Raw genomic sequence first — 22,694 nt, 5'->3', positions numbered from 1 at the left:
GATAAGAGTGTATGGTAATCCTTAGATTGTCCTGTCAACACTACCAGTAAATATATGGGTTCAGTGATTATTTACTTTTCAGACTGAAATCAAATTAGCCAAAATGAATGTATAGCCGACTCTAGATCCCAGTTTGGGCTTCAAATGTGAAAATCACTTTGAATTCTCAACAGTTGACACTTTAGTGAATATTCCAATTAGCGTTATGGGAAGAGACAGGTGGAATTTATTTATTTTTCTTCTTTAGTACTTCTGGTGTTTTTGCAACACAAACAGGAGACAGAGAATCTGGTCAGCAACGACTTCATGTTTGTGTTCCCCCTCCTACTCTTACTAGATAGTTAGGGAGACACATTCCATTTGAAATAATCCTAACCAGATAACCAAGTGCAGATACTGAAAGTTGAAAAGCACAGGATTTGTAAAAGTTCCATAAAATTCTTAAAATTAAGCTGAAACAGCTGCCTACTGACAATGTTGTGCATCAAAAAGTAAAGGAAGAATTTTTATTTAAGTATTTACATATTGATTGTGGAATGATTTAAAAAAAAATATTATTATTATATAGAACACTTTGAACAGGACATATGTCAATGGTGCGGGAAGCAGGAGGCTATCTAAAAAGGATGCTAGGCTTATGTCAACAAATTTTCACTTCTCTCTCTTTTTTTTTTTTTTTTTTTTTCTTTAACGGTTCGTCACATTTTATTACTTTTACTTTTATTTTATGATGATTGCTTTTATAGAAGATTTCACTTTATCTGCCTGAGCAGACATGTTTGATCAGATTCGGTTATCTGGCAAACTGCGGCAGCTTAAGTCGAGAAGCAGTTGGTCAGCTTTCAGTAGAATCTAGACACAGGGAAAAAAATCTTTTAAACCGGTTCGTCTGAATAAAATTCCGAATGGATTGGTTCTGGTATCGCAGCAGGCATTTTATTTAGACTAATAACAGATTTTTACACAGATCTAGTAGAATCTGACCCAACACGGCTGCTCAATCACATAAAGTGAAAAATATATAAAGTGAAATAAATAAATAAATCAATATACACCATTAAAACCAAAAAATAAAAACATTAATTTTCAATAAAAGTAAAAAAAAAAAAAAAAAAAAAAAAAAAAGATAAATTTGTGATGAGAGTTGTACTTTAAAAAGATCATTTTCAGGTTTATTTCTTATTTCTGCTGTGAAGATTTTTCTTTAATTTCTCCATCAGTACAAGGCCGTTCAAAGCTATGCGTCTGCAGTCATCATCCACGTCTCGCTCAGTTACATCTAAAAACAAGAGCAGGAGAAATGTAATGCATTGCAAAAACAAAGAACCCCAAAACGGTAGGTGTATATTCCATATTCAATAATTTACTGGAAATTTAAAGAAACACTCGCCCCAGGTGCACTGTAGTGACTATGGTGCCAGGAATGCCCTGGAGCCTGCCCCCCAATGATGTATGTATTTTAGAATAACCATTCTGCTTACCTGGAATTCACCCATCCAGGCTTCCCGCCTCCAATGTACTAGCATTGCAGGTCTGAGCTCAGGAGTTCCTAATCAGTAGCCTCCATCTTTGTTGGCTGTAGTATAGACAGTGGTCAACACCTTGGGGGCCCATGTAATGAGTTAAACTGTTTTTATTTGACTACATACAATGGGGGATGCCATGGCAGTCCTGGCACTATAAGCACTACAGACAGCGGTTATAATATTTAGAGTTTTCCTTGGCAGGAGAGGGCATGTGCTTATCGGAGACCTTAGGCCCCCTAGTGAGAGTTGCAGAGCCAAGATTATCAGCTTTGCAGTTGTCCTGGAAATTGCTTGATAATGACCAAGATGCTCATTGCTGCATTGAGTTGCTGAGAATTACCGCAATCAACTTTCCTTATGTGAAATCCCGAGTTTTCGGTGACATTTCCAAACAATTTGCCAATGTCACTGGAATGATAACGGTCAGATCTCAGAATAAATGAACATAACTTACATTAACCTCAATTACACCCATCACACTAAGGCATATAGGAAAGTAGGTGTACACCAACAATTTATTTTGAGTGATAAGGAGGAATTTAGGGCAAGACAATTCATGGAGAATATGTTGATTAATAAAATAGCAGGGAGGATCAGGAGAGTTTATTGAAAGAAAGACAATTTTTTGCAGATATTTACCTGCCAGCCAGCGTTGTGTCTCAATGACCTCTTCTGCCATGTCAGTCATCAGTCGCTCCCAGGGGACACTGAGTAGAATGGTGGAGACACAGAAGAGGAGTCCCTGTCTCACATACCTGAAAGGAAATCCATCAATAAACAAGTCGTGTCAGCTTTCTGGTAATCCAAGTCTGACCCCAACCAACCATAATTTTCTGGTGATTATATACTTACGGGTCCAAATGGAAGCGAAGAACCCAAACAAACTCCAGAAGGGCCTTCCCCATTTGTGAAGCAACCTGTAAAGAACCGAGAGAAAACACATTAAATTAACACGAACCGTTTGCAGAATATAGACCAGTTCCAACACAGAAACACAAGGCCACGAGGATTGTTAATTCAAGTCATCCTAACATGGGGGCAAAGCCATTATATTTATGATGTCTGTTAAATAGAATATCCCCCCCTTAAGGACCAAGCTTCTGAAATAAAAGGGAATCATGACATGTCACACATGTCATGTGTCCTTAAGGGGTTAAAAGTATGGGTTACCAAAGAGATGACTGGTGTTTTTGCACCGGACTATGAAATGTATTCCGAACCACTTTGTAAAACAGTTCTATACAGCATCCAGAGAACTCAGGCATTCTATCCCTCCTGCAAGATGCATCTTTGGTGAGAACATCAGTAGATGCAAAATTTCCCATCACAGTCAGGAATGTATGAAGTCAAATTTAGCAAAAATGGATCATTGGCTTAAATCTCAAGTGCATGTATACCACAATGAACACTAAGTGTTCAGATAGACGTAAAACCGTTTTTCCAACCCGATAAAACTGCAGTGCCAGTTACCCTTCCACAGCCATACAGCCATTCATTACCGAGGCATTTGTAGAAAGGTGCATCAGGCAGGCGAGTGTGTGCACCAACTTCCCAAGTACCAGACGATCCTCGCCCAAAAGATCAAATGTCACGACAGGTCTTCGAAAAAAGAAAAAAAAAAATATTGCTGGTCATTATGCATGCAGAGTAAACCATGAGAAGGAAAACAACCTAAAGCAAAATGAAAAAAACGTCCATGCTTTATCATGCTGAAGTGGTCATGGTGCGTGGAGTCTGTGTGCACAGTGTTTTCCTATGAAACCCTGCACACACAACGATATTTAATGATGCTCCCAGAAGTGTAACCCTCACTCCTCCCCCCCTCTCCCTGCTCTGCAAAAGGTAGATATTAAGTCACCATTGTGGGTTTTAAACACAATGTAAAAATGCATGGTTTATTCTCATTACAATAACTGAAATCAGGAGAATTATGCAGAGAATAGAATGACACATACATAGAGGAGTTCAGGAAAGATTTGGTGTCAATTTTCAGTCCTTAAAGCTGCACGATAACTATTTGTGCCAATAATCAGTTTAGAACTTGGCTCATCATGGACTAATTTGCTGAGAGCATTTTAAAAGCTGAGAGATCTTAAAAAAAATTTAATGTCTGTGTTTCCATGGGTGACAGCCATACAGAACTGACCAAAGATCTGTTTATTATTTCCCAGTACAAACCCATGTGCACAGATTTACCTATTCGGTGCACGCTTACCTGTCAAAGTTTTGAATAAGTGGAAAAAAGAAGTGTCCGGCTACTACATGAAAACTGTTTGGGACTGAGACCGGTTCAGGAGCAGATTGTCCCTAAGGAAAAGAGAAAAATATAAATATAAAAGAAAGCAGAACTTCAGGAGAACGAAACAATAATTGTTGAGAGAAAAAAAAAAAAAAAAAAAGGGCAAGCCGTCCATTTTATAGCTGATAATACAAACACACACGCGCATCTGCTTTACACGATGTAGGACAGGACAAGCTTGCATTACTGGCAAACAGTAAGGTGCCAGTGTATGGCCACCTTCCAGTGTTATCTAGCCATCAGTACAGCTGCTCAAATACCGGCTGTAGAAGGACTACGGCGAGGCAAGAATGGCCTCCAGGGGACGCTGCACTACATCACCCATGATTCTCTGCCACAGTTGTTTTGAAAGCACATTGATTGAAGATACACATTGGGGAAAATTTGGTAACCTTAATTCAAAGCCAGCTACTACATGAATTATATCAAGTTGCTGAAGGCGTGTGAATTGTAATGAGAGAATAATTTAGGTTAAAAATGGATGAAAAAAAAATATATATATAGAAAAGCTATTCATGTGACTGATGCTGCCACCCATTCTATTGCAGCCTCTGATCCAGACTACAGTGGTGATTCCGATTCTCAGCTGTTTGGGATATAGTTACTTTGCTTCCCAGTGTATACCTTGCCAAACCTCCTGGTCTTCATTGCGATCCTCTCCTCCACTATCTTCTTCCAGTCAGCAGTAGCAGCAGTAGCAGCAGTGTTTGGGGTGCCTGATTTGTTAGCAGGCTGAGGTTTGGGTTTCACAGATTTTGTCGGAGCCACCAGTTTTGAAAGGTCTTTTGCTGCAGATGCCAAAACCTGAAAACAGAGGTTCCAGTGTGTAAATAGAAGATAAGTGGGCAAAGGCAAAAACACGTTAAAGCAAGCTTGACACCCAACGGCATTCCCCTCTGCCAGGGTCTTTATGGATGGATCCTCAGTGAAAACAATGTACCTACATCTAAAATATCCATCCGCTGCCGCAGGTTGTAGTTTAAGGAGTAAAATTCACCAGTAAGATACTTTGACGCCTGTGAAAACACAAAAAGCTTAATATGAAAACCAGTTACATTGTGAGAAGAGTACAATTGGTCTTACGAGATTCCAGTTAAATCACCATTCTAAACAGGAGAAGAAAAAACCAACCATCTATAGCTTCGACCACAGACATAAGCCGTCATGAACCCTCTGCTCAAGCCACACTTACCAATATAGGATCCACAACGGTTGAAGCCACTAGAGCTTCGTGCCGCAGTTCTTCAAAATGCTCAATGCCAGGTTGGTCAATATGCAGGAGCATCTTCACCAGTTCAACACTGACCTGCAGCGTGGGAAAAGATAGAAAAAAATCAGTAACATGTGAATATCCGTGGGGCCATCTGTAGAAGGATCCTGGTAATATAAAATTGGACACCCCATTAATCTCAGCAGTACCCAATTTATACCTCTTTGGAGGCGGCTGTGTTTGCACGAATCAAGGGAGCCAGCGCTCTCATGGTCACCTCCACCTTTTCAAGGTCATCCGATAGCAGCACTGAGAGAAAAAGAAAAAAAAAAAAAGACCTCAATAAGTCAGAAGAAAGGTATAAAGTTTAGAGCTACTTTAATAAAAAATTTAAAATGGGGGGTGGGGGGTGGAGAGAATAAGCAGCGCACTAAGCAAAAGGAACTAAACTGTGAGTTGTGAAGAGTTACAGTAATTGCTCATTTTAGGCCGAAACAGGTGAGCTAGTAAAATTCTCCACCTCATCTATTTTGGGTTAAATATGTCATATATCAGGACTGAGAATTCTGCACACAGGAATGAGAGTCTCTAGATTGGTAGAATATTTCCCTGATCTGGGAAGGTGCTCTCTCTACAACTGCAGGAACTTTGAGCATATCTATTTCCACCCCCACCTATTTTCCACCACACATTTTTAATTGTGTAGAGGAATAGCCAGACAATACGTGCAACCCCTTCTTCATTTTAAGTTGCAGGCTCCACAATTTAAAGTTGTGGTACTCGGACACAATAATTAGCCCCCATCCCACCTTCCATGCAATCTCGGATGTAGGCTGGAGCACTACTCTTCTTTAACTCTGTGTCTTCACTCATGTCATATGGTACAAGGTCATCATCACTGTTAGGAATTAAACGACACAAGATTTTAAAAGGGACAGCAAGGGGATAGGAGACAAAAACACACACTGAGCTTTCTGTACAGTGTAAATGCACGATTAACAATCTGTAAAGGTTCCTCTTCGACCAGGCAAGCTCAGCTCAGTCTGGCTAGATTTTGGCATCGCAGCCGCTCTGGAGTACATCCCATGATGGATGTGGACATTTAATCTTCCTCTGCTGCCATTACCACTACTATTACAAGTCACACACAGTTCTTAAAAACACTTCAGTCTCTTAGTAAAATCTTGTCTGTGCTGCCGGAGCTCCCCCTGCTGGGAATGCTCACCATTTACTAGTGAAACTCAATAGGAAATGGGATGACCATGCACCACTCACCTGTCCAGTTCAGAATCAGATCTGCTGGCAGACCTAGAGCCCTCCTCAGGCTTTACATCATCATTTCTGGGAGGTGACACATTGGAAGGGGAACTGTGAGAGGAACATAGGCTGTAAATAAAGTGGTTTCTCCCCTTCCCTAAAATTCAACCCAGGATGAGCAAACTGAGGCTTTCTAGCCTTTGACGAGTCAAACTTTCCATGATTCGCTGCAAGGCAAAGTCTACCACCCCACCCCCACCCATTGAACCTTCTCCAGGTAAATATCTTTATTTCGAAGGATGCCGTTGTCTAGAATAGATAAATCCGATTAGTACCGGTAGGAATAACATATTGGTCCCACTTTACTGACCAGCTCCTCAGCCTAATGCACCTACATACCTTTCTCCAGGGATCTTCACTGACTCTTCTACGTTTGAAGGACAAATACATGGCGGAGACAAAAGTGACTTTAGTTCTTTTATCTCCTCGTCCTCTTCATACTGAAAGAGAAATCATTTTACCTTCACGTGGGGCTATAGTAAAAACATATGTGATAGTAAGCTCAGGGGGCTTTCTTTCGTAGTACTTTGTTGAGAAGCAGCAGGCATTGGGCTGAAGCAGACAAGAAGGGGCCTCTCTACCCGTTTCCATCAGTGTGTCTAATTACAGGACCATATGTGAATTTTTTTACCTAATTTGTAAAGCACCGTACAAGAACCGCGAAGTAAATGTCATGGCTTAGTTTACATGTCAGCAACCAAACCTGCAACATACTGCAGCTGGAGACTTATCCACTCAGCTATCTCACAGGCTAGAATACACATTAACGTTGCGGTCTATGATGGAGTACGTCAAGTATATAGCATGGTTGTCAATTTTGACAGTAAGAAAAAATAAATAAATAAATAAATAAAAACTTTAAGAAGAAAAGTATCCACACAATGAGGATAACGAAAGAGTACCTCAAAATGTAGTGGCTCAGGGTTAAGATATTTGCTCAAAGCTTCCGAGACTAGCATCCCCAACCGCCTGGTGTTCAGAATTGAATTATCCAGGTAGACATGCGTACCATTAACCAGTGCAAATTTTATCTCTGAGGAACAGAATAACCAGCAAGGAGTCAGTGTTAGAAGTAACGTGATCAAAGATAACAAGCTAGCAAAAGACAACAAATTGTCCGAAGCTTTGACTCCTTGTTCTCACTCACCTTCTTTGCAGGATTGTATCTCATCATCATTCATAAGACTCGAACAAATGAGGATTGAACGGCTCAAATGCAGCAATTGAGCGTGAGGGGAGTGCTTGACCACACTAGCAGATGACCACACTTCCAGAAGCTCCCGTAGCACCTGTCAAAGAAAGAGACCCGACTTACTCAGTGCTTACCCTCACCCTCTAACAAAAACATATTACTTGAAATCCCTCACAAGAACGTTTGCAGATTCTTTGGATGTTTTTAAACCAATTCCCACCAAAACACCAAAACCCACCTTAACCATTAAAGGTCGGCGACTCTTCTCCAAGGACAGGTATCCCAGAATGCATTGTAGTTTCTCTTTCTGCAACAAAAAAACGATATTCAATGTTCAAGAAACCAAACATGATAGTTATCTGAAAAAGTAGTCCACATAATGAATATTCAAACTTTGGAGGATCTCCAATTTTCATTCTCACCTGGACACAGTACTGCAGAAATAGCATCTTCTGGGTAAACAAATATTCCACCTTCTTGTTCTTCAAGACCAAATCACCCAATAACTTGGATACATCGGCTGGCCTGCAAAAGACATTTTTGTACGGTATGCAGTGGACATGTTCTTGTTTAAATGTTTTAAAGGCAAAACAAGGGTACACGAGCTCTAGTAGTCTGTGTAGGGGTTGTGAAAAAATAAATAAAAAGGCAGATGGACGTCGCTTACCCCCGTGCCACTTGAAGAATACCAGTGATTAGGGCATCCATCCATCTCTCAGGCACTGACTCCACCAATCGCCAAGAGAGTCTCTGATAGATGCAATCTGACTTTAGTAGGGTGAGCAGGTGAGGGACCAACACAGAAAGCAGCTCAACTGGAGATAAAAGCAAACAGTGTCAAGATTCCCCTTGGATCCACCCACTGGACCTGCCAATCAGAACCTTGTAAATGTGGCATCTATAACCTAGATCATACTTACTCTGATGGCCCTGCATGCAGACTTTTCCCATGACTTGAGATACAAAGGAGATTGAACATCCTTTCCCTTCTGTAGAGGAAAATATAATATGTGATTATGAGATGGGAAACACTGGCTCTCACTTTTAAAAGAAAATACTATTAACTACTAATATTAGATAAATACTATCAACTACTGTAATTTAAGATAAATACTATTAACTGCTAACATTTAAGATGTTCTAACGTGTTCATTTCAGCCCTTTGTGAACATAACAATTAATCTTCTTGGTCTCTATAACATTACCAGTCTGTAGAAATGCATATTACCATACATTTTAAAATGGAGATTCAAAAGCAAAATCCACATTTTAAGCTCATTATTTCTATGGATCCTGAATAACAAATTGGTGTTTGTGTTCCAGGGGAAGCTTAGGGGTTTCTACCTGTCCTTATATTCACCCCTCAGCCATTTAATTCCCTTTAACAATAGAAAAACGTTTGGCAATTTCACGAGGAAGTGCATACCTCTCAATGAATCAGAGATCATACGAAGCACACGCAGGATGGCGCCCGCCACACGGGGGTAGTAGTTCTTTGGGTAGAAGAGGGGTTTGTTTCGTTTTTGGAGGGAATTGGCTAGATGGTCCGGCAAGCTGCAGATTCTTCCGAGAATAACCTCATGCAAAACTGGTGTGGGGGTAGGTTCCAGCTGCTGTTGACAAATTTCCCATATGAGGTCAGCCAGTGCCCCCCGCTGCAGGAATCGCTCTAGAACATGCACACATCGGTCCAGGCAGATGCTGGGTCTGGAGTAAGAAGGAAAACAAGTTATTCCCCACTGCACCCCCGGGGGCTCCACTGCACACTCGCCAGGCCTATATTTCCACTCTCCAATGGCTAGCAGAAAGTTTGACTATATATTTGAAGGCTTGGCCTGTAGTTGTGGGAGGGGCTTGAATTCCCTTTAAAAGGGCTGCCAATCCACTCCCACCTTACCGTTACAGGTCTGGCGAGTCAACCCACCCACCACTCCCTCTATTTATAAACACCCTCTTAGGTAGGCCCACTTTTATTACAGGCCTACTGCTTTGTTGGTTCCGGCACACCACAACCGACTGGTTCCAACTCATTGATGTTATGGTTATTATATGCTAGGTTTCTGTATACGGCTATATTGCCCCGACTACACATACATACATACATACATATATATATATATATATATATATATATATAATAAAATAATCCAAAAATAAAGGCTTGCACTCACGGTCTGTAGTTAGGGTTAAACCATTTCTTCTTTATTCCATATTGTTAAAATATAGTTGCTGTCATCTTTGTCAACGTTTCAGCCACATCAGTGGCTTTCATCAGGACCAACTCAGCTCACAAAACTATTACATATACAAAAAAACGCTTATATATAGCTAAACAGACTTGTTAAACAAATTAAAAACACTTACCACCTGTGTATTCAGGCGCCCGGCGTCTCCCGCTTCCGTGTGCGCATGTGCGAACATGCCGAAACCGGAAGTAGCGTGTCCGCGTCATTGTGCCGTTGCCAGGGTAACCCGAAATGTAAACAAGGCACCCGGCAATGAAACACTCCTACACACTGCCCGGGCGCCTGTTGGGTGGATTGAACAGATAAAACATCATGTGTACACATCTTATTAACCCCCCTGCAGCACAAACCTTATGTGGCTAGCTGTTGCTATGTCATCTCGGACACCCTTTTAAATATGTCAGCCGCTCACTTTCATTTTCTAAATTCAAATGTTTTATAATTATATTATAGTGAAATTTTAATAGGAGTAAATATTAGTGAGATTCTAACATACTTTTGTATATATCGGATAGGACCGTCTTCGAAGCCATTTTTAAAGATATACCACCCCTCTCAGCTATATTAGTCATCTCTCTCTAATATAAAGGGGGGTGCTGCCTTTCCTATTAACTCTTAAAGTGTTAAAGAGTTTGTTCACATTTTTACAACTATACCCTTTCAAAGTGTTAAACATTATGTTTAAAGTGATACTCGGTGCTTACTTATATAAATGTTTGCTTTAGATAGTGCCGTTATACTTGTCACTAATGTCTAAATAGTTAAAGTGATACTATGTTGCATTTATATACAATAAAGTGATATCATTTAATATTAAAGTGATACTCTGTGCTATTTATGTACATTTTAAAGTGATACTACTTGCGTTTATGTACATTAAAGTGCTCTCTGTTACTTATTACAATAATGCCTTGTGTTATCTATGTGAATCATTAAAGTGATACTGATTACATTTTATGTACAATAAAGTGCTCACCTAGTTTATTAAAGTGAAACTTTGTGCCGCTTACGTATGTTGTTAAAGTGATACCTCTTGCATTTATATACATTAAAGTGCTTATATTAAACATTAAAGTGATACAATGTGCTATCTATTTACAGATACTAAGGTAATATGGATATCCCTCCTTCTAAAGTATATATAATTAGGTCAGATCTCCTTTCTCTCTCATCTAATATCTAATAGGTCCTATATGTAAAGACCTATGTTGTGCTGCAATGGGGGGTAATTCTATTTTTAAAAACAAAACTTTGCTCAAGAGGATTGACATATAGTTTAAATCAAATGAAAGGGGCATATGATAACTGCTCATTTAAACCCCTGGGTGCAACTGTGTCCAGTTCAAAAATCTAGAACGCCTCCCTGCGTAGTAATATATTGCCTCTATTCCCGCCCGAAATTTAAAAGACATGTTAATAAAAACGGATCCAGCTGAAAGTTACATCAAATCCCAGCCGTCACAGATACGAGGATGTGTGACGTGCGGCCATATGGTGCCAGCACGCACATTCTCTCATCCACATAGAAACAAGATCTACAGGATCAGATATACAATTACATGCAAATCTACGTATATCATTTACAAATTATCATGTCCGTGTGGTTTATGTTACGTCGGCAAGACGGAAACACAAATATGCGAACGGATCAGGGGACACAGGTCCAATATCAGAACGGCATTCAGGGATGGAGTCACGGATAAACCGGTTGCGAAGCATTTCTTGGAATACAAACACTCTCTGGCCACCCTAAAATTTGTGGCAATCGACCATGTTCCACTCCCAAGAAGAGGCGGGAATAGAGGCAATATATTACTACGCAGGGAGGCGTTCTGGATTTTTGAACTGGACACTGTTGCACCCAGGGGTTTAAATGAGCAGTTATCATATGCCCCTTTCATTTGATTTAAACTATATGTCAATCCTCTTGAGCAAAGTTTTGTTTTTAAAAATAGAATTACCCCCCATTGCAGCACAACATAGGTCTTTACATATAGGACCTATTAGATATTAGATGAGAGAGAAAGGAGATCTGACCTAATTATATATACTTTAGAAGGAGGGATATCCATATTACCTTAGTATCTGTAAATAGATAGCACATTGTATCACTTTAATGTTTAATATAAGCACTTTAATGTATATAAATGCAAGAGGTATCACTTTAACAACATACGTAAGCGGCACAAAGTTTCACTTTAATAAACTAGGTGAGGGGGCGGAGCTAAGCTACTGAAGAAGAAGGTCGCATGGCCGCGAGGCTCCCGACATTAGCCGCCTTAAAAGACCATTATCCGCGCCCAACCACGAGCCAGCCTCACCTCAAAACAACCTGTACTTACCTAAGGGCACGATGGGCCGAAAACTGAAAAAACAGAGAGCGGACAAGCCCCGGCTGGGCATGAACATAGGGGAACTCTGGCGGCAGGCCCACGAGGCCACAGACGCCAAGATGGCGTCCCTGCACGGAGGCTGCACGGATTTCTCAGATGAGAACTCCGACGACGCTAGCGAAGTCCTGATACCAGCCTCGGCACTGCCACCGCCGATACGGGCACAGACCCAGCCGGTAGGAACAAACCCCAACCCAGTGACCATGGAGGCCTTGAGCACGCTCATGGCGGAACACCACGGCAAGATAGCCGCGGATGTGGCCCTAATCCGGGGAGACCTCAAACTCATCGCAACACGGCTGGGAACAGTGGAAGAGACAACCACCAAACACGCTTGCCAAATCAAGGAGCTCCAGACAGCCGTGCATAATCTGCAACAACAAACCCTGCAGCACGAATACCAACTCTCAACGATGGAAGATAAACGGCGCCAGACTCACCTAAAGGTCAGAGGGATAGCAGACACGGTACCTGAGGCGGAGCTCCCACACCTCATTAGGAGACTGCTCACCGCACTGCTAAACCCAAAGACAGCCAAAGCCATCCTTATCGATGGGATCTTTCGGGTGCCTCGACCAGCAAATGCACCGCCTAACACCACCAGAGATGTGGTGATCCGTTTCCAAACCCTTAAAGACAAGGCAGCGGTACTGGAAGCTACTAGGGGCCACACCACCTACTCTTTCGAGGACATGAACCTGTCCTTCTACGCGGATCTCTCCAGCGGGACGCTGGCGTGGAGAAGGTCCTTGCGTCAATTTACAGCTGAACTGCGACAACACCAAATTAAATACCGGTGGGGACCAGGCCGCACTTTACAAGTCACCGCCGGGCAAACCTCACATGTCATTCGGGACCCACGCGAGGCCGCGGAGGCCCTGCACAAACTTAATCTCCCAGGGAACTCACCTACAGAATCGGGGACCACGTCCGGACAAGGACATTCCTTTAGCAGAGTTGCAGCTGAAGCCCCAGAGTTCGTGCCACTTCGCCCACCAGCAGCATCCTACGCGACAATCACGACCTGAACCCCAACCCAGGGACACTGCTATCCTGGCACACGTCACTGCCCCTCAGCCCCCTGGACACAGCCTGATAGTGGTGACTTCTTTCACTCAACTTTGCCGCAGAAGCCGGATTGAGGACCGGACTCCCCACACACATTATCAGTACCTTGCTTACCACATTGAGGGACTGTTTGTTGTCAAATTGGGGGGGCAGCTCGGAGTCCATCGGCTCCATAATGTTATATGCCAACCTGAACGTACCCTAGCTTTATTACCCCCATATAAGGTACCACTGCCTAACACTACACAAGGCTACAGGAGCAGCAGAGTTCAGTTCCACTCATTGTATATGCATTAACCATTCAACATTGTCCCTAAGACACTGTGTTTAACAGTTAGTACCCCGATAAGGGAAATTGTTTATCTTATATTACTGGCTTCCATAACTATAATTTCCTCCACCGTATGACGCTTTAATCTGACAGCCAATTGTATGACCATTACAGGTTGATCCTGCATGTTATCTACTTACATAATACAATGTACAACAAATGCATGTAACACTGTGTTTTACCACGCGACTCCACGTCACGAAACGTGCCGCAGGTCCGACAAGTTAGAGCTCTCCTCTTTGGAGGTGTCCTCATATATTGTTTGTCCTGCCTAGCCTGACTTCTCCTATTTTGCACACGCACTGACGAATGTCACTGACTGTCCAATATCGCTGACTGTCATAATATTGATTATACTACCTCTGACCCCCCGCCGTTGTTTCTATTGTAGGTAGTACTGGGCTAAACGTTATGACACCACTTGCCCGGGGAGACAGCTAAACGTAAAAGGGGAATGTCGGCCCCACTTATCTTAGATGTAAATATTGAAATAAATTGCCCAGGGAACGACCAGAATATTAAGCGACCGCTAGTCGCCCCATGCCGGTCTTAGCAGACACAATACTGGTATGCCGGTGCACAAACACAAATCGCCACTACCTACCTCTTTGGGTTAAATCTTTAGACACACAAGGCCAATCTACTGGAGATCCTTATCGCAGGCCACATTCAATAGCAATACAACAACTCTAGCTACCGGGGTCTGCTCCACCAAGACATCGGGTCCCATCTTCACTCACTCAGCTAATATGTACCATGTTTTTTTTTTTTGTTTTTTTTTGTCATCAACCGTTTAGATAATTCTGTTATGTTCCTATTCATAAAATAGAAAATGCGCAAATGTTTCTGCCACTGTATAACTTGTTACTGACTACGTGTACGCTGTTGTGGCGTTTAATAGATATGTTTGTACTCACCTGCGCAAAAAAATAAAGAATTAAAAAAAAAATAAACTAGGTGAGCACTTTATTGTACATAAAATGTAATCAGTATCACTTTAATGATTCACATAGATAACACAAGGCATTATTGTAATAAGTAACAGAGAGCACTTTAATGTACATAAACGCAAGTAGTATCACTTTAAAATGTACATAAATAGCACAGAGTATCACTTTAATATTAAATGATATCACTTTATTGTATATAAATGCAACATAGTATCACTTTAACTATTTAGACATTAGTGACAAGTATAACGGCACTATCTAAAGCAAACATTTATATAAGTAAGCACCGAGTATCACTTTAAACATAATGTTTAACACTTTGAAAGGGTATAGTTGTAAAAATGTGAACAAACTCTTTAACACTTTAAGAGTTAATAGGAAAGGCAGCACCCCCCTTTATATTAGAGAGAGATGACTAATATAGCTGAGAGGGGTGGTATATCTTTAAAAATGGCTTCGAAGACGGTCCTATCCGATATATACAAAAGTATGTTAGAATCTCACTAATATTTACTCCTATTAAAATTTCACTATAATATAATTATAAAACATTTGAATTTAGAAAATGAAAGTGAGCGGCTGACATATTTAAAAGGGTGTCCGAGATGACATAGCAACAGCTAGCCACATAAGGTTTGTGCTGCAGGGGGGTTAATAAGATGTGTACACATGATGTTTTATCTGTTCAATCCACCCAACAGGCGCCCGGGCAGTGTGTAGGAGTGTTTCATTGCCGGGTGCCTTGTTTACATTTCGGGTTACCCTGGCAACGGCACAATGACGCGGACACGCTACTTCCGGTTTCGGCATGTTCGCACATGCGCACACGGAAGCGGGAGACGCCGGGCGCCTGAATACACAGGTGGTAAGTGTTTTTAATTTGTTTAACAAGTCTGTTTAGCTATATATAAGCGTTTTTTTGTATATGTAATAGTTTTGTGAGCTGAGTTGGTCCTGATGAAAGCCACTGATGTGGCTGAAACGTTGACAAAGATGACAGCAACTATATTTTAACAATATGGAATAAAGAAGAAATGGTTTAACCCTAACTACAGACCGTGAGTGCAAGCCTTTATTTTTGGATTATTTTATATGTTTTTGGCTATGGCTTAAATGCACCCGGCATTTTTTGACAACCGTTGAGTGTGTGTGCTGGGTACAATTGGATAATATATATATATATATATATATATATAAATAAAATCATTTTTGCACATACACTAAACCCTGATTCACTACAGCTCACAAATACTTTACCAAAGTGAACCACAGAGAATACACATAATGCAACCACAAGACACCTTGGATTCTCATCAATATCAAGAAAAGGTAGATTACCACCAGGTCAGTTACAGCAACTCCCTGCTCATAAATATTAGAAGAGGTAAGAGGATGGTCGAGGCACTTGATCACAATACAATTAGTGTCATGGACAACACGCCCATCCATAAAGGTGCTGTCTCAACTCAGGGAGCATTTGCTACGGGACCACAGACTTGCTGCCAAGGCAGTCAATCATGGCTGCCTATATGTTGTGTCCTGAAGTGCTCGCTTATTGGCTGAAAAGCCCTGAAATCATCATAAATGCAGTGTAAGCATCTTTAACATGTGCTCACACTGCACTTTACAACAGTCCTCCCAGCACTGGGTGACAGAACTGGTCTGACTGGAGGGATCATCAGAACTGTGTGCAGACCATGTATCACACGGCTCTGGAACTATGGCTTAGCCAATGTTCTAGACAGAACTGAAAACAAACAGTGTTTCACTTAACTGAGTGATCAAAGTGAATTTCAAATTTAAGGACAAACTAGAAGCCAGAGAATTGTTCTAGTTCTGCTATTTTAACATTAAATTTAGTGAATAATCCTGAAAGCTCTTTGATGGAGCCTCTCCATATCAGTACGGAGTACTCTCAGGTGCCCCTCCTTGTCCATTTCTATATTCTCATTTATACTCCCTTACCAACTTTCATCTTTATTACATCAGGCTCCACGCATATACAGAGCTTGCCTGATGAATACACTATATCATTCCTAACACATCATGTATCCTTCCTCGAAAACAAACAAAACACATGTAAATTGCTCTTGTAAATGTCTTGTTCCAAAACAGAACTTACTTTGTTCGTTCCACACTGTCAAGAAGGACCAGGAATGCCTGATCAGGAGGTCCTTCTAGGAAGAAACTGTCCCACAATTCAAGCCTCTCAGGTGTCAGTAGATCCACCCACCGTGGTCCCATGTTGTTCACTAAAAGCCTAAGGAAAGGGGTGTAATGTACCCTTTTGAACTCTGCCTTTTCTTTGAGTGGAGCAGAATCCTCATCCACGTCCATGTATTTTTTTATATTCATAAACACCTGGACCAGTTTATCGCCATCATTAATTTTTGAGAGTTCGGATGAGGTCTCGTGGAGGACACTTCGGACATCCATTGCAGAGTTATTTACTAATCCTACAAACACAAAAGAAGGAAAAAAGTATAATCCAGGGAAGCTGCATTGGGGACGAAAACAGTTACTGTACATAAACGAAAAATATAATTATGGACAAAACAACATTTCTGTTACAATTTGTAAACTGGGTTTTTCTTTAAGCAGATTTCTACAAAAATCACAAATATCAACTTAACCTACTATACCCCCTTCAATTAATGATTAAATATGAAACATCCTCAAATGGCCACTGCAGACACCGTGACTGCTTCATTTCATTGAAGTGGCTACAGTGTCTGGAGTGCATGGCGCCATCCTCCCATTACGTGCTAAACTGTTTTTTTTTTTTATTATTTTGTTAAAAAAAAAAAGAAGCTCATCCCCTCTGTGCTGCTTGGGCTAATGAGTAAGCTACAGCCTAAACAGCAATGGACGACTGTGATTGGCTGAGAGTCTCAGCTGATCGTTTTCAACCTAGCACAGTACCCATTCAGGTACGAACAGCTATGGCTAGAAAGAAGTGCGTAATCTCAGCTTTAGCCATACGTCCAGTCGGGGAAGGGCTATGGGGAACCAAGGAATTCTCATTCAGTCTTAAACTGCTTAATAATGGAGTGGACAATGAATGGAGGGATAATGCTTTGGGATTCCAGACACAATAACCAGTTTTTAGGAGACGACATGGTTATAGTTGCTTACAGTGTCCCTTTAACTTCTGAAAGGACAAAAATGTGATTCTTTGTTGAACTAATTTGCATATGCCCACCCAGAATCCCTTACAGCAGTAACATTGCTGCAAATTTGAGATTTCTATGGGAAAAGCAAGTCTTATGGCTTGACTGGTGTGCAGATCTGTGTTTAACAATGTATTGACATATATATATATTTATTTATTAATATTTTACCAGGATGGATACATTGAGATTTCTCTAGTTTTCAAGTACCGTATAAGCCGATTTTTTCAGCACATTTTTTTATGCTGAAAAAGCCCCCCTCGGCTTATACTCGAGTGAGGGTCTGTATTATGGCAACTTACATTGCCATAATACAGACCAGGACCGCCGGGCTATGGGGGGGGAGATCCTGCAGAAGCTCTTACTTACCTTACCAGCAGCTCCCTTCAGCTCTCCTGTCTAAATCTCGTGGCTACTGTGGCAACCCTCTGCGCGGCACACTGGCCGCGAGATTTACACAGGGAGCTGCTGGGAAGGTAAGTAAGAGCTTCTGCAAGCCCCCACTGCACAGCTCATGCCACCGGATTGACATATCCCCCTCCCTGGCCAAGTAGGAAGCAGGGAGGGGGGGCTAAAAAAAAAAGTTCACAAATTAAATATTTAAAGAATACATAAAAAAAAATGTAATCATAAAAATGCCCTTCCACCACCCAGTTTACACACACTACACAAACAGACACACACACTCTGCATTATATACACACACACACTATACACACACACTGTAAATAAATATTCAAAACACTGATGCCTCAATTAATGTAATTTTATTGGTATCTATTTTTATTTTGAAATTTACCAGTAGCTGCTGCATTTCCCACCCTAGGCTTATACTCAAATCAATAAGTTTTCCTAGTTTTGTTGTGGTAAAATTAGGTGCCTCCGCTTATATTCAAGTATACACGGTATGTCCTGGGTCCACAAAACATTGCATTGTTACAATAGGATATAATATTACAAAAAATACAATATACAAACTATAATATATATATATATATATTATTTATAAAAGTCGATAGTGGTGTGCCGGAACCGACGAGTGGTTAGGCCTGTAATAAAGAGGGTCCCACCTGATTAGAGTGATGCTATTTAAAAATATTTACCAAAAGGGTGAGAAGGGAGGGCAACGCTGGAACTCGAGTACAGGTAAGAGTAGGAGGTCTGGGCTTAAAATTAAATGATCTTATGCACAAGACTGGAAAGATGAAGAGTGCGTTGGGATTCCAGCGACAGCCAGTTTAGTTCTTTTAGCATGACACAGTGGTGGGTAAAGTAATTACATTCTAGTACAAAGCGGCAGAATGAATTATATAACATATTAAGTTTATTAACGTGGGTTTGCGATGCAGGTGCATACACTACATCCCCATAATCAATGATCAGCATCTGTTGCACTGTTTTCTTACAGTAGGGCAGAGGTAGGCAACCTACGGCACTAGTGCCGTGCACGGCACTCGAGGTGTCTTTGCACGGCACTCAAGGCTGCTAGAGCCAAACAGGCTCTGGCCTATCAGGAGTCCCAGTAAAACTTCAAATATCTGCTAATACGAAAAGATGGTGAAGGACAATCCACAACATAGTAGAGCAACCTGCAGCTGCTGTTGCAGCTCCTGTCTTTGACCTGTACCAGGCCAGCCTGGTCCCCACTGGAACCCAGGGAAGCCAACCATACTGCTAGATATACACAGATATTGTGGATCAAACCAAGTGTTTATCTGAGTATCTGCTCCTTTCCAAATTGTTAAAATAAATGCATGCACGCTCTGAAGTAAATTACACAGGTATCAGGTTAATAAAAAACTTCAGAATGTTTACTCAGGGGGCGGCAAGCCCCTTATAAAGGCAAAAATACATCATATGCAAAAATGTAGTATGTAATACCCCAAACAGCTCACACACACTACCAAACACACAATGTGACATATCCATCCACACACAATTCCACAAGCAGCCCTCATACACAGCCCACATTCATATGTATCATACACAATACCATAAACTACTAATGAACATATACAATATAATAGCTCATATACGCACAAATACAATGATGCAAAGCAACTGCAGTAAAAATAACACAAACGGAATACGGCAGCATACACGCCTAAATTTAAAAAAATAGGACCGCCACGCTACGGGACATCACAATCCTATATCGGCACAGTGCTGCTAAAAGGTTGCCTACCCCTGCAGTAGGGCTTAGGCATGAGATTATATATATATAGATAGATAGATATAGAGAGTAGTAGTAGAAATTGCAGCAATCACAGTCTCCAATAAAATTCTTTGATTGATCCTGATGAAAGTCCCATACAGGGACTGAAACGTTGATCCCATGTTTTAAATCTTGCAAATAAATAAGAATTTTATTGGAGACCGTGATTGCTGCCATTTCTACTACTATCTGGATATTAAAGTCCCAGGCTGAGCACCCGGCAAATATATATTCATATAGCCTGAGTGCAAGGATTTTTTTATATATATATACATATATACATATACACACACACACCAAAAAACACAAGTGGTTCCTGCACTCACGCTTTAGTGTCCCTTAATGGCCGGGTGCCAACCATCAATAGCTGTAATATCCAAAAAATCCAAATGTGTGGCTGCACTCACGGTTTAAAAGTCCAAAGTTTAATGGAAAAACGATTTAAAACATCAGTAGATCAACGTTTCAGTCATGTAAGACTTTCATCATGATCCTGATGAAAGTCTTACATGACTGAAACGTTGATCTACTGATGTTTTAAATCGTTTTTCCATTAAACTTTGGACTTTTAAACCGTGAGTGCAGCCACACATTTGGATTTTTTATATATATATATATATATATATATATTAGAGATTGTAGCCGTATTATTCCTGTGATGCACATATAAAATAACAAATGAGATTCGTAACTTGTACCTTTTTTTTTTTAATTGGATGAACAGAATGTTCAAATGACAAGCTTTTTTAGAAAAATCTTCCTTTTTGCAAGTCTAGGCATTTCTTGTTAGTCCAATAAAAATGGTATTGCAAGATACAAATTTCATCTGCTGTGTGCCCTGTGAATTTAAAGCATACATACCATATACATATACATCATATTTACATGGTTGGTCCAGCTCACCCTTTGCTTGGTGTGTACTCAGTATGCACGCAGCCATCTTGCTCCTCTCACCGGAAGTAAGCAGCAGTCACCTTCCTACACCCAACTTCGGCTTGGTAACCACGCCCACTCTGTATCCTTCGCTCTATGGTCTCTGCATGACCACGCCCATTCCTTATATGGGCAGCAGCCACGCCCACTGTTTGCAGGGTATTGTACAGGGAGATCCACGTGGTCACAGCTTGCTCTATGTAATTAACAGCTGGGGTTCTGTATAGGAATCTTCATTACAGGAGGGGAGGCTGGGAACACCTCTACACTGACTGCATGTCCCCTTCAATGTGTGGATTAATTTATATTATATTATTAAAGTCCAAAAACACTATATATATATATATTTCTATTATATTATTATAGTCTAAAAACATTATATATATTTCTATTATATTATTATAGTCTAAAACATTATATATATTTATATTATTATAGTCTAAAAACATATATATATATATATTAATACTATATTATTATAGTCTAAAAGCATTATATATATATTAATACTATATTATTATAGTCTAAAAGCATTATATATATTTATATTATTATAGTCTAAAAACATTATATATATATATATTTATACTATATTATTATAGTCTGAAAACATTATATATATATATTTATATTAGTGCATTCAGTGATGGAACTAACATACAGAGGGCCCTGGTGCAAGAATTTCACTGCAGGGGTGCCCAAAGGGTAGTTCCCCATTGTGGTACAGGTTAACAATGTTGGGGATTTACCATTTGCCCACATTGCAGGGTTGTATTTAGGCTGAGCAGTGTTTGTGTGCTTGAATGAAAGTCTGTCTTTGTATGGAGTATGTGTGTGTGGTTGTAGGGATGTGTTTGTATGTAGTGTTGGCGTTTGAATGCTGAAATGTATACACTGACACACATGCAGATATACAGAAACATAAATACAAACACTGACATACATGCAGATATACAGAAACATAAATACAAACACTGACATACATGCAGATACACAGACACAGAGATACAAACACTGACATACATGCAGATATACAGACTCAGAGATACAAACACTGACATACATGCAGATATACAGACGCAGAGATACAAACACTGACATACATGCAGATATACAGACGCAGAGATACAAACACTGACATACATGCAGATATACAGACGCAGAGATACAAACACTGATATACATGCAGATATACAGACGCAGATATACAAACACTGATATACATGCAGATATACAGACACAAAGATACAAACACTGACATACATGCAGATATACAGACACAGAGTTGCAAACACTGACATACATGCAGATATACAGAAACATAAATACAAACACTGACATACATGCAGATACACAGAGATACAAACACTGACATACATGCAGATATACAGACTCAGAGATACAAACACTGACATACATGCAGATATACAGACGCAGAGATACAAACACTGACATACATGCAGATATACAGACGCAGAGATACAAACACTGACATACATGCAGATATACAGACGCAGAGATACAAACACTGATATACATGCAGATATACAGACGCAGAGATACAAACACTGATATACATGCAGATATACAGACACAAAGATACAAACAGACATACATGCAGATATACAGACACAGAGTTGCAAACACTGACATACATGCAGATATACAGAAACATAAATACAAACACTGACATACATGCAGATATACAGACTCAGAGATACAAACACTGACATACATGCAGATATACAGACACAGAGTTGCAAACACTGACATACATGCAGATATACAGAAACATAAATACAAACACTGACATACATGCAGATATACAGACTCAAAGATACAAA

The 22,694-nt window shown here is 40.5% G+C and overlaps 1 protein-coding gene across 2 annotated transcripts; it reads right to left on the bottom strand.

Annotated features, from left to right (window-relative positions):
- Nucleotides 1-712: 712 nt before the first annotated feature.
- Nucleotides 713-20,927, bottom strand: TELO2 (telomere maintenance 2). 2 transcript variants are annotated; one of them, XM_063430599.1, is made up of 21 exons: nucleotides 20,821-20,927; nucleotides 16,655-16,988; nucleotides 8,971-9,251; nucleotides 8,465-8,533; nucleotides 8,212-8,359; nucleotides 7,967-8,069; nucleotides 7,783-7,851; nucleotides 7,500-7,641; nucleotides 7,255-7,385; nucleotides 6,692-6,792; nucleotides 6,311-6,403; nucleotides 5,845-5,933; nucleotides 5,256-5,344; nucleotides 5,018-5,131; nucleotides 4,770-4,841; nucleotides 4,450-4,629; nucleotides 3,742-3,833; nucleotides 3,026-3,125; nucleotides 2,379-2,443; nucleotides 2,166-2,281; nucleotides 713-1,279 (listed from the first exon to the last, which is right to left on the bottom strand). In XM_063430599.1, the coding sequence occupies exons 1-21, from the start codon at nucleotides 20,855-20,857 to the stop codon at nucleotides 1,173-1,175; spliced, it is 2,532 nt and encodes an 843-aa protein (XP_063286669.1). In that variant the 5' UTR covers nucleotides 20,858-20,927; the 3' UTR covers nucleotides 713-1,172. The 2 variants fall into 2 exon arrangements, with proteins under 2 accessions (XP_063286669.1, XP_063286670.1); XM_063430600.1 differs by lacking the exon at nucleotides 6,311-6,403.
- Nucleotides 20,928-22,694: the final 1,767 nt, after the last annotated feature.

This window comes from Pelobates fuscus, chromosome 8 (assembly GCF_036172605.1).
Source record: "Pelobates fuscus isolate aPelFus1 chromosome 8, aPelFus1.pri, whole genome shotgun sequence".
NCBI classification, from domain to species: Eukaryota; Metazoa; Chordata; class Amphibia; order Anura; family Pelobatidae; genus Pelobates; species Pelobates fuscus.
Note: the sequence above shows the minus strand (reverse complement) of the source record. Positions and strands in the feature narration are given on the sequence as shown.